This window comes from Trichosurus vulpecula, chromosome 1 (genome assembly GCF_011100635.1).
Source record: "Trichosurus vulpecula isolate mTriVul1 chromosome 1, mTriVul1.pri, whole genome shotgun sequence".
Classification (NCBI taxonomy): Eukaryota; Metazoa; Chordata; class Mammalia; order Diprotodontia; family Phalangeridae; genus Trichosurus; species Trichosurus vulpecula.
Window position 1 is genome coordinate 37,237,878 of NC_050573.1, and position 13,093 is coordinate 37,250,970.

At 52.1% G+C, this 13,093-nt stretch overlaps 1 protein-coding gene across 1 annotated transcript in view; it reads left to right on the forward strand.

Moving 5' to 3' along the window:
* HIP1R (huntingtin interacting protein 1 related) overlaps positions 1 to 9,846 on the forward strand; it is a 75,095-nt gene extending 65,249 nt beyond the window's left edge. Inside the window, exons 24-32 of the mRNA XM_036765148.1 lie at positions 264 to 322; positions 511 to 541; positions 661 to 723; positions 2,959 to 3,059; positions 4,624 to 4,729; positions 6,193 to 6,316; positions 6,478 to 6,539; positions 7,457 to 7,663; positions 9,166 to 9,846. Coding sequence (XP_036621043.1) covers positions 264 to 322; positions 511 to 541; positions 661 to 723; positions 2,959 to 3,059; positions 4,624 to 4,729; positions 6,193 to 6,316; positions 6,478 to 6,539; positions 7,457 to 7,663; positions 9,166 to 9,213 — 801 coding nt within the window. The 3' untranslated portion in view covers positions 9,214 to 9,846. The remainder of the gene's footprint in view (positions 1 to 263; positions 323 to 510; positions 542 to 660; positions 724 to 2,958; positions 3,060 to 4,623; positions 4,730 to 6,192; positions 6,317 to 6,477; positions 6,540 to 7,456; positions 7,664 to 9,165) is intronic.
* Positions 9,847 to 13,093: the final 3,247 nt, after the last annotated feature.

Here is a 13,093-nt window from a genome sequence, read left to right on the forward strand (position 1 = left end):
ATTGGTCATCAGTGAATTGGATGGCCACATTCCTCTGGGCTGCTTGCCATCTTTTCCTAGAGTAGATGGGACCGTCCAGAGGAAAGCTGGGTTTGCTCAGAAGCATTGAGATCCTCCACTGAGGCTCGGATGAGACAGTAATGTGTTACTACTTAGCTCCCCTGTGCCTTGGTGTCCCCATCTGTCAGAAAGAAAGGGCTGGACCGTTTGATATCTGAGCTCACTTCCAGCCCTGAGGCTGTCCTCTTTCTGTTGGTCCCCAGGATATGATGAACCAAGCACGTCATGAGACTTCAGGAGTGAAGCTAGAAGTGAATGAGAGGTGAGGGGCCCCGCTCCCTGCCTCCCCAATCCTGGGCTGATGCTCTGATCACCCCTTCCCTTGGTACAGTGTCCGTCCCTGCTGGGTCCTGCAAGAGGGAATGTTTGGGCTGGGACATGGGGGGCACTTTTCAGCCATAAGGAACCAGACCACGTTCCAACCTGGGTGTGTCTCCCTCTTCTTTGTAGGATTCTCAACTCCTGCACTGACCTCATGAAGGTAACCAAGGAATTGCCTCCCCCCATGCGCCGTGGTCTTGCAGCTTTGGGAGGGGGGTGGGAGGGAAGTCTCTGTGGCTGGCCCGCTCTAGAATGAAACACGGTTCTTGACTTTGCCAGGCGATCCGACTGCTGGTGATGACGTCCACCAGCCTACAGAAGGAGATCGTGGAGAGCGGGAGGGTGAGTCTGGAGAGAGCCCACCCAGAGAGGGAAGGGGCTGGGAGGGCTTGGAGAATGCAGAGAGAAAAGAGCCCACCCAGAGAGGGAAGGGGCTGGGAGGGCTTGGGAAATGCAGGAAGCAGCCCCTCAGAGCTACCTCCGCATGCCTGATGTGTAGGGCCCATCTTTCCTGCCTCCTCTGGAAATCTGTAGCTTCTTTCAAGGTTCATTCAGGGCCCACCTCCTCCAGGGAGCCTCCCTTGAATAGTCATAAGCCAGAGTATCAGAACCAGCAGAGGCCTAGAGGGCTCCCCTTGGCTTAGCAGTGTTTCTGGAGCCGGGCATGACCTGGAAATGGGATACGCAAAGGCAAATGACAGACGATCCTGTTGTTCAGAAGAAAGGGCCCTCCAAAGTATTGAGGATTTGGGTTTTTAAAAAAAAGACAAAACCTTATTTAAAAAGATAGAAAACAAACATGTAATGTTAGGGCTGAAGTATACTTTAAGAAGCACATGTGCATCCTTATCCCCCTCCCCACATTTGTCAGCTCTCCCCTCCCATCCTGTACCTACTTGTCTGTTACTGTGTTGTAGGCCGTAAGCCCCCAAGGGCAGGCATCGTTTGGGCATTTGTCTTTATAGCTGTAAGTACGGCCCAGTACCTGGCCGCCCAGCAGAGGCTCGATGTTGGTTGGATTGGATTGTCTGGGTCAGCTAATACATAGGACTGAGCTTCCCATGGGCTGCAGGCGGGCGGCTTTTCCTGTAACCACTGCCCCACCCCACCTTGAGAAACGTCACCCAGCCCCCTTCTCTTTGGCCTCCTCTAAACTCCTCAAGGAGATAGGATCGTAGGGTTACAGATTTATAGCTGGAGGGACCTTCGTGGCCGCAGAGTCCTGTGCCTCACCTCCTTTATTTAACGGATGAGGAGACCGAGTCAGAGAGGCAAAATCACTCGTCCAGGGTCCTCCTGCTAATAAAGCCAGCTCTGTTAGCCAGACTGCCAGGGGTGAGAGGGAGTGACGTAGTGGATGGAGTTGGGGGCTTGGAGCCAAGAAGACGCGAGTTCAGAGCCTGCTATTCTGGGCCTCAGCTTCTGTAAAATGGCATCTCAGACCGCATCTAGCTCACAGGTTGTTTGAGGCTCAGACAAGACAGCGTGGGAAGGGTCTTGAAAACTAGAGGGATATGTATGTACATCGTAGTTATTTGGTCCAGACTGTGATTTCATCAGGGGGAGGATTCCCAGGCATAGAAACTCCCTCCACCATTGCAGATACCAGCTCATACCTGCTGGGAGAGCCGCCGGGGGCACTGAAAAGTTATTTGTGCCGGGGTCCCTGCCCTGGGTCAAGGGTCAGTACTTGAACCCAGTGCTTCGAGCTCTATAGCCAGCCTCCTGTTGGCAACATTAGCCTGCCTGCCCTGGATTCCTACGTCTAGAGCTTTAAGGGACCTCAGAGGCTGTCTCGTCCAGTGTCCACATTGTACAGATCAGAAACTGAGACCCCCAGGGGTGAGGTCATTTGCCCTGGAGCACTCCGGCGCCTCCCTGTGGCAGAGGCGGCATCATCCTTCCCTGCCTCCTCCTCATTTTCTTTGATTGGGACTTTCTCACCCCAACTGAATTCCAGGCCCAGACCAAAGGCTAATAATAAGATCTTGATACTTTTAAATTAAAACATAAAATGAAAATAATTATTGTTAAAAATTACACATGACATGTCATCAGCATCACTATTTAAAATATTAAGTAGTCCCAATGCCTCTCTTTTTGATCCCATTAGGCGTTACAAATCATTTTTTTCAAGCAATAAAATAGTTTCATTTATTAAGCACCTACTGTGTGCCAGGAGTTGGGGGTACAGAGACAGAACCGCAACAGTCCCTGCCCTCAAGGAGGTTACATTCATCTGAAGGGACAGATAATTCATTCAATCTATGAGTATTCATTAAGCACCTACTGTGTGCCAGGAGCTGGGGGTACAGAGACAGAACCACAGCAGTCCCTGCCTTTAAAGAGGTTGCTTTAGAGCTAGGTAGTGACTCGCAGGAGAGGAAGGTATAATGAAGTGATGCTGGGGGGTTGAGGGAAGGTCATCTTTAATCCACAGATTGAGTCATTGCCTGCCCCCTTCCCCCAGATGACTAAGAGTCCCCCATCTTGAGAATAAAAGCCTTAGAGGCCTGAGGTGCCGACTGTCCCCCCGCCCCACTCACTGAGCTTGTCTTGTCCGCCTCTCACCGCCAGGGGGCAGCAACCCAGCAGGAATTCTACGCCAAGAACTCGCGCTGGACCGAAGGCCTCATCTCCGCATCAAAGGCTGTGGGCTGGGGAGCCACGCAGCTGGTGTAGGTCCAGGCCGGGAGAGGGAGGAAAGGTCATTGGCAAGGCCTCTGGCTGCCTGGGTGGGAAAAACAACTTCTGCCTCCCCCTCCGCCCCTCCTCCTGGCATCGGTGGCTGAGGCAGTGAGGAGGAAGCCCGGTGCGGCCGGCTGGGCTCAGGGGTTCAGAGTAGGGCTGGAAGGAGCCCCGAGGGGTGGCCAGCTCCAGTCCCCTCCTTTTAGTGCCCAGAGACACTCATTAACTTGCCCAAGGCCACACTGCTAGCCAGTGTTAAAGGGGAGATCTGAACCCAGGTCCCCAGCTCTGGGGCTTTTTCCATGACGCCATGAACCCCATGTTACAGATGAGGAAACTGAGGCCCAGAGAGGTGTAGCGACCTGCCCAACCTCTCACCGTTAGTATTGAAAGGGGGATCCCGAGCCAAGTTCCCTGGTTCTGAAGTCACTGTTCTTCCCACTGCGTCTTGCTTGTGGGCTGTGGCTTAGGAAGCTTGGGTGTCAGCCATTCCTGGGTGAACCACCTCCGGTAGTTTCTGGGGAAGCCAAAGGCATGGCACTGATTATGTTTGGGGCATGCCTAACCACCGCTTGTCTCATCACGCACATGCACATGCATGCACACAGACACACACACACTCTCCTAGCCCGATGATCTGTTTCTCTTCTGGTCAGACCACATATGGAGTCTTGGGCTCACTTCTGAGCCCCACAGTCTAGGGAAGGACGTTGATAAACCAGGGAAGGAGGGTAACCAGAAGGTGAAGAACCTTGAATCCATGCGATGGATGGGGGGAGATTGAAGCAATGGGGGTGTTTTGAGCCCGGAGACGAGGCCTAGCTGTCTTCAGGTGATGTGAATGAGCGAGATTTGAGCTGCTGGCTTGGTTTCCCTGACCTTGCAGCTCTGGGGCGGCGGTGGCTGCTTATGAGTGAGTCTTGGCCAGGCTTCTGGACAGGAAAGCACCTAGTTACAGGTGTGCGGCTCTCTGCGGGGTCAGGCCTGGTCTTGCCCAGCTCAGACAGACAGAGCTAGCAGGCCAGCCTCAGAAGTCTGGGCAGGGAGGATGAGCCGCTCATTCAGACAGCTCTGTTCATGTTGGTGGAAGGCGGGGAGGGCATCTAGCCTAGAGCAGAAAAGACTTAGGGGACAAGATAGCTGACTTCCAGTATTGGACATTGGCTGCCAGGAGAGAAAGGGACTGGCCTTGTCCTGTGGGCCTCAGTGGGCAGAAGTAGGAGCAGACAGTTAGAAGGCCTGAGGTCAAACCCCTTGCCCCAGATGTTTATTAGCTGGATGACCTGGGCAGGTCATTGAAGTGCTCTGTGACTCATCTGTAAAATAAAGCATTTGGAGTCTCTGGCTTCTGGAGTCCCCACTCATATGATTCCATTTGCAAGGGGGCAGATTGAGGCTTGCTGTCATCTATGAGAACCGTCCCAAAGAGCCACCTGGAGATGAGCTCCCTGTCACTAGAGGTCTTCGGGCAGAGGCCGGCCAAGCATTGTTGGGGATGTGGGAGTGGGGCTTCTTGGGGTGCTCCGAGCTTCTGTGTGATTCTCTTCCTCCCAGGGAGTCGGCTGATAAGGTGGTCCTGCACACCGGGAAGTACGAGGAGCTCATCGTCTGCTCCCACGAGATCGCAGCCAGTACGGCCCAGCTAGTGGCCGCCTCTAAGGTGAGGCCCTGAGCACAGCCCCAGCAAGGTCCCCAGGTCCTGGGAGGGGCTGGCCAGGGGCCAATGCGATGGCACTGCCGAGACCCTGCCTTCTTCAGCCAGAGAATTACCTCATGGGAGCATAAGATCAAGGCTGCAAGAGGCCTTTGATCTAGAAATCTAATCTGGCCCTTTTAATTTAAAGCTGAGGAAACAAGCCACAAAGCTTAGTGGTGAGAGTGTGGAACTTGGAGTCTCTAAGACCTGGGTGTTATTCTTCCTCTGACACTAGCTGTGTGACCCCAGCGAAACCACTTAACCTCTCTGTGCCTCATTTATGTAAAGGGACTCATGCCCAGGGGCTCCGAGTTCAAATTCAGGGCTTTTCTCTTTTTCCTTTTTAATGTTTCATGATCATAAATTCTCTTTTTACATCACTGTCACTTCTCAGTAGAACACTGCCTTGTATCAGATAAGTACAGTGGGTCAAACAGCAAACGTGTATGAAGTGTCCTCATGTATGTACATACATGTAAACATGCACATATGTGCCTGGCACTAGGCCGAGCACTGGGGACTCTTTCAAGGTGCATACCGCACTCTGACCCACTCGTCCACCATGTGTAGTTCACCATCTGCCCTGTGCCCTTCTGGGGGATTGATCTCGCCCTCTGGGGATCTCCCTGGCATCACCTTCTTGGGTTGTCTGTCTCTCTTCCATCATGGGCTGCTGCCAAGGAGCTCTTGAGTAAAAGTTGGGAGACCAAGAATTCTGAACGCTCCAGCCACTTCCCCACCACGGGACCTACAGTTAGAGGACAGATGACCAGAGCTGGGAGGGGGGAGGCCATCCTGTCCAAGTCCTTTTGTTTAATGAGGAAGAGAATGGGGCTGCCCAGAAGAGCTGAATTCAAATCCCACCTCAGACAACTGACCCAAGGCAATCTCTGAACCTGTTTCCTCCACCATAAAGTGAGAAGGGAGGAAGGCCCCTTCCTGTCTTAAATCGGGGTTTCTGTCATCCTAGAAGCTACCTGCATTTCTCTGAACCTCACTAATCATCACATGCCCCACATACTTTGATTATTTTAGTTACATACTAATTTTATATATTTACTATATAATAGTATATAATTTATATATTTAATATATAATTTATATATTGAAATTTTATGTATTAAAATGTAGTATTATTACTTCATGGGGCCTTTCTGAGAAAAGTACTTCCACGCCAGGAATTCTTAAATCTTTTCTGTGCAGCGGACCCCTCTTAGTGAAGCCTCTTCTCAGGACCATGTTTTTAAATGCACAAAATAAAATGTGAGGGATGAGAGAGGAAACCAGTGACATTGTAACACAGTCTGGAAACATGAAAAAGAACAGTGTCAGGGATTCCAGGTTAAGGTTCCTGGTCTCCACCATAAAGCACCAGGCCTGTGGGAGGGAATGGCCCCTGCCTGATGGGTCCCCGCGGCTTTTGGCAGGTCAAAGCTGACAAAAACAGTAGGAATCTGAGCAAGCTTCAGGAGTGCTCCCGCTCTGTGAACGAAATGGCTGCCAACGTGGTGGCCTCCACCAAGTCCGGCCAGGAGCAGATTGAAGACAAAGGTAGGAGACCAGCATGGAGGAGGGACCTGGACAGGGAGGAAGAGGGAGGGGCAGGGGTGGGATGCCTCGGGGCTCCGTCTGTGGGAGGAAGAGAGGAGGAGGAAGCCCTGGGGGGGTGGGTTGCCTTCTCACCAGCTTGCTCTCCTCTCCCTGACACCCAGACACCATGGATTTCTCGGGCATGTCCTTGATCAAGCTGAAGAAGGAAGAGATGGAAACTCAGGTAGGATGGCGGACCCTCCCCACAACCTCCTTGGAGGGGGTCCCAGCGATGGGAAGGCAGGAGTGTCCATCAAGTGACCACATGTGTACAAATACCTGCTTTGTGTCCAGTCCTCTGCCGTGAATCATGGAGGATACCAGAAGTCTAAGACATGGCCCCTTGGCCTCAGAGAGCTTTACAGCCAGTCGAGGTTAACGTTAATTCATTCAGCAGACAGGCAAATAAAAGCATGTAAACATCTGTCACTGATGGATCTAGGTGCACATGTAGATAACGTGTGTGTGTAATCTTTACACAGACTGACATGAATAATTATAGATAGAATATTTGTACACGTGACCATGAGGAGAATTCACTTCAGCAAACACAAAGCTCTTACGATGTGTGAGTCGAGGATAGAGGGTCAAAAATGAAACTAGCCCTGCCCTCATGGAGCTTTCACTCTCCTAGTGGGCTGTGACAGATACACAGATAAGTGTAACACCAGGAGGGCGTAAAGGGGCAGAAAGAAGGAATCTGGTGATATTTAAGGAGAGAGAACACTTCCATTTGGAGGAGGGGAGGGAATCAGGGAAGACTATATAGAGAACTGAGCTGGACCTTGAAGGATGGTAAAGCATGTGAGAGGCAGAGATGAGAAAGGATGTTCCATGCAAGGAGGACAGCCAAGGTGGGAGATGGCCTGAGGCATTTAGGTAATGCAGAGTGAGGTATGTTAAGAGTCAGCTGTTAGGTGCCAAGTTGTGCCTCTGAGAAGGGTGCGTGGGGGTGGGGGGGTCTCTGTGGGCTGGACGAGTTTAGGAAGGGCATCACAGAGAAGGTGGGACGCTGCTTGAACATGGCCTTGAATGATGGGGCCGATAGGCACCCTCAGGGGGCTGACGCATGGGACTGACTGGGTTCTGGGGTCCCTCCAGGTGAGGGTGCTGGAACTGGAGAAGACCCTGGAGAATGAGAGGATGCGTCTGGGGGAGCTTCGGAAGAGGCATTACGCCCTGGCAGGAGTGATTGACCAGCCCATCGAAGAGGAGCTCAGCCGCCCTGTGGCCAGCCCTCGACGGGGTATTCTGAAGAAGCCCCCCCTAGCTCAGAAGCCCACCCTGGTGCCCAAGCAAGACTGCCAGGTACCCTTGAAGACATGGCTCTCTGGATAGACTGGGCAGTTCAGGGCGGGACCTGGAGGCAGGAGAGGCCTGAGTTCCAATCCTGCGTCTGACATTCACTAGCTGTGTGTCCTTAGGAAAGTCACTTACAGCCTCTCTGAGAGTTTTCTCATCTGCAAAAATGGAAATAATAAAAGACTATAGCATCTGCCTCTCGGGCCTGATGGCAAGGCTTGAACGAGGTAGTAACCTGTCCACTTTGCCTTGATATTGGGCACGGACAAAGGAAGGAGACCCGAGTCCCCGAGAGAGCGCTGGGTTTGGAGGTTAAAGAAACAGCGGCCCGGGTTCTGCCATGGTCCAGGATCTTCAGCGTGTCACCTTCTCTGTGCCTGTTTGCTCATGTGCACAGTGATGGAGTTGTATTTTATCTGTGATCCTTGGAGAATTCATTGGTGGGCTAGACTCCTCTTTTCTCTTCTCATCCCCTCAATCGTGAGAAAGTCCCCAGTCTGAGGTGGAGCCCTCAGAGGAACGTCCTCTCCTGGAAAGAGAACACATGCGCACGCGCGCGCACACACACACACGGATACATGCACACACACATGCACACACATACCACCGAAACATGCACGATTCAGCCAAGCATTTGTTACGTGTTAATGTTCTGTGACCGTCCTCTGCCACAAGGGAGGGCATGGGGTAACCCTGTGGATCCTTGCTTTCCATGACAGGGCTCACAGCCCCTTACTGGGCTCAGATGCTGGGAATAAACAGTGGGAGTCAGTTCAGTGCAAAGCTTTATTGGCAAACAAGGGAAAGGGAGAAGCGGACCAGATGTACAACTCGGACACACAGACTCTCTCTCTGTCTCTGTCTCTCTAACGTAAATCACATAAGGGCGGTGCTGTTTGGGGGAACACAGAGTCTATTCAGCTGGAAAGCGTGCCTAAGGTACCCTTCTGAAAGTGGGGTGCTGGCAGCCTGGAGCTGGCTGCTTTGCAAATCAGGGTTTGGGGCACATGGGGGATTTGTGGGGTACACAGAATCAGGGAGAAAAGCAAGCTATTGGAAAGAATTTTTGGATTCAGATGCACTAACCTTTAAAAAAAGGATTATTGTCAGTATTTTTCCATGAATGGATCCAATAAGCCACAGCCTTCCTTAACGGGAGAGAGTGTCATGGTGGTCTCAAGACCACCAGGCCTAACCTTTGACAGTCAAGCACTGTGGTAGGGGCTGGGACTAGAAGAAAAACACCAGGCTGGTGCCTGCCCCCAGGAGCTTTTCTACAGTCTGAATAGCTGTCCTTCAGCCTGGGATGGAACGGGGTGGGATTGGCTGGTAGAAGCAAAGGCATTTTGGAGGTGGGAAGTTTGAGAAGCAGGAGAGGCCAGGCATTATCAGGAGAGAAGCTTGGATTGAGATCCCTGCAAGAACCCCAAGGCAGGAGCAGGGCGGGGGTTGGCACCGGGTGCCTTCTGGATCCATCCACCCTGAGCAATGCCCTCTTGTCATTTCAGCTCGAGAAAGAGGATGGCATCTACCAGGCCCAGCTTATGAACTCCTAAGAGCACTCTGCTCTGGCTTTGAAGAGAAACGAGGCTGGGGGACCCTCCCTGGCCCCAGGGCAAACGGGAAGGCTCCCTCCTAGCTCCCCTTTACCCAAACGGCCAAGGAGACATCCCCCCAGCCCCCAGGCCCTGCAGGGCTTGGAGGTGGGGGAGAAGAGTGGATCCCAAAGCCAGGAGGTATCTGTGTTTTAAACAGATTGCAGCTGGATTTTCCCCCAGTTTACTGTAGCATCTTCTCCACCCCCAGCGGCTCTGAAGCCCTGTAGGGCCATCCACTTAAAGGGCTGCTGTGGTCAAGCAGGGGGTGGGGAGCAAACTGAGGACTTTGGTGGCTCTAGAGCTTGAAACGTGCTGGACAGTTCTCCACCCTAGATGAGATTCCTTATTTATCTGCAATAAGAAAAACTTCTTAATCCAGCCAGGTTCCCCGCCGACCCGAGCTGGAATCCTTCAGGAGAGACACGTTTTTAAAATACGGAGTTCCATCTTTTCTCTACTGTTTTATATTCAGCGTGTTGGGTACGGGGGCTACATTATTGGCAGGGGATGCTTTGGGAAGGGTCTGGCCCCTTCCTGGGACTCTGAATCTGTGATTATGGCTTGTTGGGGAGGAATAAACATTAAATACAATCTCTGAGGTGCTCCCTGGCTATTGGGGTGTGGGTGAGGTACCTGCCCCCTCGGACTGGGTCTTTATTTGGGGCAGCAAATAGAAGTACACCCTGTCTTCAACAGACTGTTGTCTGATGGGAAGAATCCTTCAGTTCAATAAGCATTTATAAAACACCTACTATGTGCCAGCCACTGGGATAGAAAGATAACAGAACAGTCCTGCCCTTGTGGACTTGACATCCCGCTGGCTTGGGAGAACAGCCAAGTTCTTGTCAGTCAACAAGCATTTATAAAGCGCTTACTATGTGCCAGACACCCTACTAAGTGCCGAGGATGAAAGAAAGGCAAAAACCCATTTTGTGCCCTCAAGGTCCCCTCACTTTTTATTGGGAGAGGCAACATGTAAGTTCTCTACATCTCAGAGGGAAGGCTGCTTTCCGACCACAGTCACATTTTATCTCACAACCTCATTTGTTCTTGGAAAACTCCTCTCATCTCTGCATGTGGCTTCAGGGCTGGTGGAGTGGAGAGAGGGGTGCTAGATTTGGAGTCAGGATCTGGGTGTGAATCCTGACTTATTGCTTAAGTGGCTTTGGGGAAGTATTTGAAACTTGCCTTCCTAAAAAAAAAAAAAAAAAAAGAGTGGCTTGAGACAGACAGCCTCTTGGAAGTATGTTCTAGCCGTAGCATTCTGTGATCCACCTGATGAGAGTAGAGGTGCCCAGGGAGGGAAATAACACACCTGGCCTTGACATTAAAGAGACTGGATCAACTCGACTCCTTTAGAAGACACGTGACATCCTCCCTGTCTTCCCAGCCAGGCAGATTCGAGGCCCCTCCCGCCCTAGTAGGCGGTCTTTAGTTGAATCTGGTGGGCAACCGTTCCATGCCATGCTTGCCTCCCTCTTGGTCCTTGGGTGGCAGAACCTGCTACACATTCCACTGACATCACCTGAGAACCCAGGCTACCTCAGTGCCAAGATAAGGTATTTGAGGCAGGAGAACAAGAAAAAAGGGGCTAAATTCTAGCAGGAGGGGCTGCGGGTGGAGACAAGGAGACGGGTATATAGACTTGCTTTTCTGGGGGAAAAGGGGGAGGAGCTATCTCTGGGATAGTACTAGAGCTAGGGCCCATCTACCCCCACCTCCCTTTTTAAAGGACTTTGCCTTCCCTTCCCGCCTCTCCCTGTGGAGCAGGCTCGGTCTGCCTCTACCTACCCCATCCGTTTCCTGTTTTTCCTTCCTTTGATGAGGACTGACCTCTGCCCTGGGAAGCCCAAGCCCGCCTGCCAGCACCTCGCCGAGAGCACTTTTCAGAGCTGGCAAAAGGAAAGGGGAGTGGGGGGTGTCAGGGAGGGAACTTGGCAGTGAGCCCTGGTAACTGGCTGGGGAAAAGGGACGGCCCGAGGAGCAGCTGGCCTGGCTGCCCTTCAACAAGCCAAGGGAGGGCCATATGCTGGGCAGGAAGTCGTGTCTCAGCCTCATTAGAGCCGGGGCTCAGCCAGGGTAGGGCCTCAGCTATTTGTTCAGGCTAGGAAGTGATGCAGTCCCAATTCAGTCTGGCTGGGAAGGTGGTTGTAAAGCCACCCAATGTCAGGGCTGGAAGGGATCCTAGGAGACCAAGTCCCTCCTTTGGCAGAGAAGATTTAGGGCTGGGGAAGGAAGCAGCTTACCCAGGCACTGGGACAGAGCCAACATGAGAACCCGGGGCTCCTTCTGACCCCAGCCTAGAAGAGCTTTTCCATTGGCTCGGGAAGGCTTTTTGTTTGCATGCACTCAAACCATTGTCTCACTTCTGGGCTGCCTTTACAAACTCCTTTGATCCTGGCAGGATCCAACCAGGTAATGTGGGAAAGCGCTTGGCAAACGTGAAGAAGCAATATAAAGGTTGGCTGTTGTTGTAAGGTCTTCACGTTTGAAAGCTGGAAGGCGCCTCATTTAACTCGGCTCCTAGGAGCTCAGAACTGAGCTGTTCCTGGGGAAGGGCCAAACCTTGAACCAAACGTGTATGGGGAGAATGGGACTTGGAGTGACCTTCCCAACCCCCTCTGAAAAAAAAAGACCAGGAAAAACTGGCTAATACGTGTGGCCAACGGAAGACGGAGTGGGTTGTTAAAACCTGCCAGAAGAGGCCAGACGTAGGTCCACCCACTTCTGACACATACCTGGGCTAGTCACCTAACTAGTCAGCCCGGACAACTCCGAGACTAAGCTGGAGAACAGCTGCCAGGGAAGGTCCATCCGGTCTGGATCATAAACACCTAGCACTTAGCTCCCCCGTTCTAAGACTGCAAAGCCCTAATCCGCTCTGCCACCTAGCTGCCCCACGTTTAACCTGCAGTATTAAACTGGGGCCCGAGGGTCAGGAAGGAAGGGGGGTGGAGTCCCTGTTAGTATTCAAGCAGAGGTGTCACACTGTAGATTCTCACTCAGTAAGAAGGAACTCGAATGTCCCTTCCAGTTCTGAGATACTGTCCGCTTACTGCTAACGGATGCCTGATTCTGGAGGGTAGGAGTTGAGCAGCCAGATGGCACCACAGTGGATACAGTGCCAGGCCTGCAGGCAGGAAGACTTGTGTTCCTGAGTTCAAATCCGGCCTCACACACTTACTAGCCGTGTGACCCTGGGCATTTAAATCACTAAATCACCCTGTTTGCCTCAGTTTCCTCATGTGTAAAACAAGCTGGAGAAGTAAATGGCAAACCTCTCCAGCATCTCTGCCAAGAAAACCCCACATGGGGTCATGAAGAATCAGACACGACTGAAATGACTGAACACCAACAAAAGGAGTTGAGCTGTTTTCTCCAGGATCTCCTCCACACCCAGGGGCCCTGGATTGTGAGGGATAAACCATTTCTGATAACAGATTAAAGCCAGAGAAAATGAACCGGAGCTGCCTCTGGCTCTTCTGGTCACATGACTGTCCTGTACAAACTTTGCCCCCTGTACAAAAGTCCTGAACAAAGACCCATGGTGCTTCTCCCCCCACCCTCATCCCCACCCAGCCTGGCTCGCTGATAGACTTGGCCTTTGTGGCGGCCACAGCTGTCCCTCTCTCTCCCCACAACTGAGGCATGGCTGAGGCAGTTTCTTAGGGCACGGAAAAGGAACATAAACAGGCCATCCTGGCCTGGTTCTCACTAAGAGATGGTGTATTTTCCAAGTGTTTACAAACAGAATCCTCCTGTTCCATTCACAAGGACAATCGGCTTTGCTCACCTCTGGCCACATTGGGCTTGGGCGTGTTAACCACACAGGGCTCTT